The following is a 1742-nucleotide window of genomic DNA, read 5'->3' on the forward strand; positions in this document are numbered from 1 at the left end:
TGTGTTTGTTGTTGTTTGTTGTGTTTGTTGTGTTTGCTGTATTTGTTGTGTTTGCTGTATTTGTTGTGTTTGTTGTGTTTGCTACGAGCTGCTCGTTGGATGGATTAATGAAGTTGTTTTTGACCTTTTTTCTCCATTATTCTCTCTCTGTTTTAGGTCTCCACCAGCTGTTGAGGGAATAAAATATGACATATAATATAATATATAATGTAATATATAATATAATACATAATATATGATATAATATTTAATACATAATATATAATATAATATAATATAGAATATAAGAATATTGACTCATGAGAGAATGAGGCAGCATGAGCCAAGAGGAGTTTCTCTTTTATTTGTTTACATCGTGCAGTGAGACTGCAGCTGGTCCACACACACACACACACACACACACACACACACACACACACACACACACACACACACACACACACACACACACACACACACACACACACACACAGTTCTTCTGGCTGTGCTGTAGCCAGGGGTCAGAGGTCACCGGTAGGACGTCTACCTGTGTACGGTTCCTTTAGTTTCGTCCTTTGTTAGTAAAGTTCCAACATGAAGCCTCTGGAGGTCAGAGGTCATGCGGGTCACCACGGCGACGCGTCTCTAACAGCCCAGGCCGCTGATGGATCCGATGCGGTCCATCTTCATCCCGAAGCATCCTCTCCCCCCCCCGACCATGGACTTCCTGCTCCGCCTCCTCACCTTGGACTGTTTCCGGAGGAAGTCCAGGAAGAACCGCGGGACCGCCTCCTGATGTCTGCCGGCCAATCCCCTCGCAGCACCGCGACTCGCAGCCAATGCCCAGGAGGGAGACGAGGAGGAGGAGGAGGGGGCGGGGCGTCCGGCGGAGCCCTCTGTGATGTCATCAGATGTGGGAGGGGCCAAGATGAGAGAAGAGAGTCGAGAGCCGAACAGAGAGTGTAAGACCTGAGGAGAGAGTTCATTATTATAACCAGCCTCCTCTTTTGTACAACACGTGTTCACGCGTTCTATTCATTCATTAATCGTGACGTCACTCGTTGGTTTGTGGACGTTTTGAAGCCTCAAGTTCTGGGTTTTGGACGTCGCCATCTTGTTTTTTTGCAACTAGTGAACAGGACGTGACCATATATGGACTGAGGAGGAGAGACCTGTCAATCAGTGTGTAGCCCCGCCCTAAAGCATCCCCTGCTTTATGGTCTGTTTGACTCTAAATGGAGCATCATTTACTAAATGAACATCATGCTGTATTGAAGAAGACTTGAAACTAGAGATTGAGACCATAAACTCATGTTTACAATGTTTACTGAGGGAATAAATCAAGAGAGAAGTAGAGTCATTTTCTCATAGACTTCTATACAACCAGAGGAGTCGCCCCCTGCTGGACAGCAGAGAGAATGCAGCTTTAACACATGAAGCTCTGACTTCTCTTTAAAGAACCGGAGGTTGTCTCCTGGGACAAGAACATGAGGAGAGTGAACTTTCAAAATAAAACACACACAGTTCCATGACATCCTTCACTCCTCCTGAAATGAACATGTTTTCAGGAACCTGGAGCTCCACAGGGCTCTGTCCTCGGTCCTCTGCTCTTTAACTTCTGTTCTCCTTATAGCACACTTTAAGCTAAACGTGGTCTCTTATTTTATATCTCTGTGTCACCTGACTCTATTTATTATATCACAATTTAAATCTCATCACATTTACGTTCTTTAAACTGTTTATTTGTAGTTTATTTCAGTTAG

At 44.5% G+C, this 1742-nt stretch overlaps 1 protein-coding gene across 1 annotated transcript in view; it reads right to left on the bottom strand.

Annotated features, from left to right (window-relative positions):
• Positions 1–507: 507 nt before the first annotated feature.
• nppcl2 (natriuretic peptide C-like 2) overlaps positions 508–1742 on the bottom strand; it is a 1606-nt gene continuing 371 nt past the window's right edge. The window contains exon 2 of the mRNA XM_054601788.1: positions 508–948. Coding sequence (XP_054457763.1) covers positions 625–948 — 324 coding nt within the window. The 3' untranslated portion in view covers positions 508–624. The remainder of the gene's footprint in view (positions 949–1742) is intronic.

Source organism: Anoplopoma fimbria, chromosome 7 (assembly GCF_027596085.1).
Source record: "Anoplopoma fimbria isolate UVic2021 breed Golden Eagle Sablefish chromosome 7, Afim_UVic_2022, whole genome shotgun sequence".
In the NCBI taxonomy this organism is placed as follows: Eukaryota; Metazoa; Chordata; class Actinopteri; order Perciformes; family Anoplopomatidae; genus Anoplopoma; species Anoplopoma fimbria.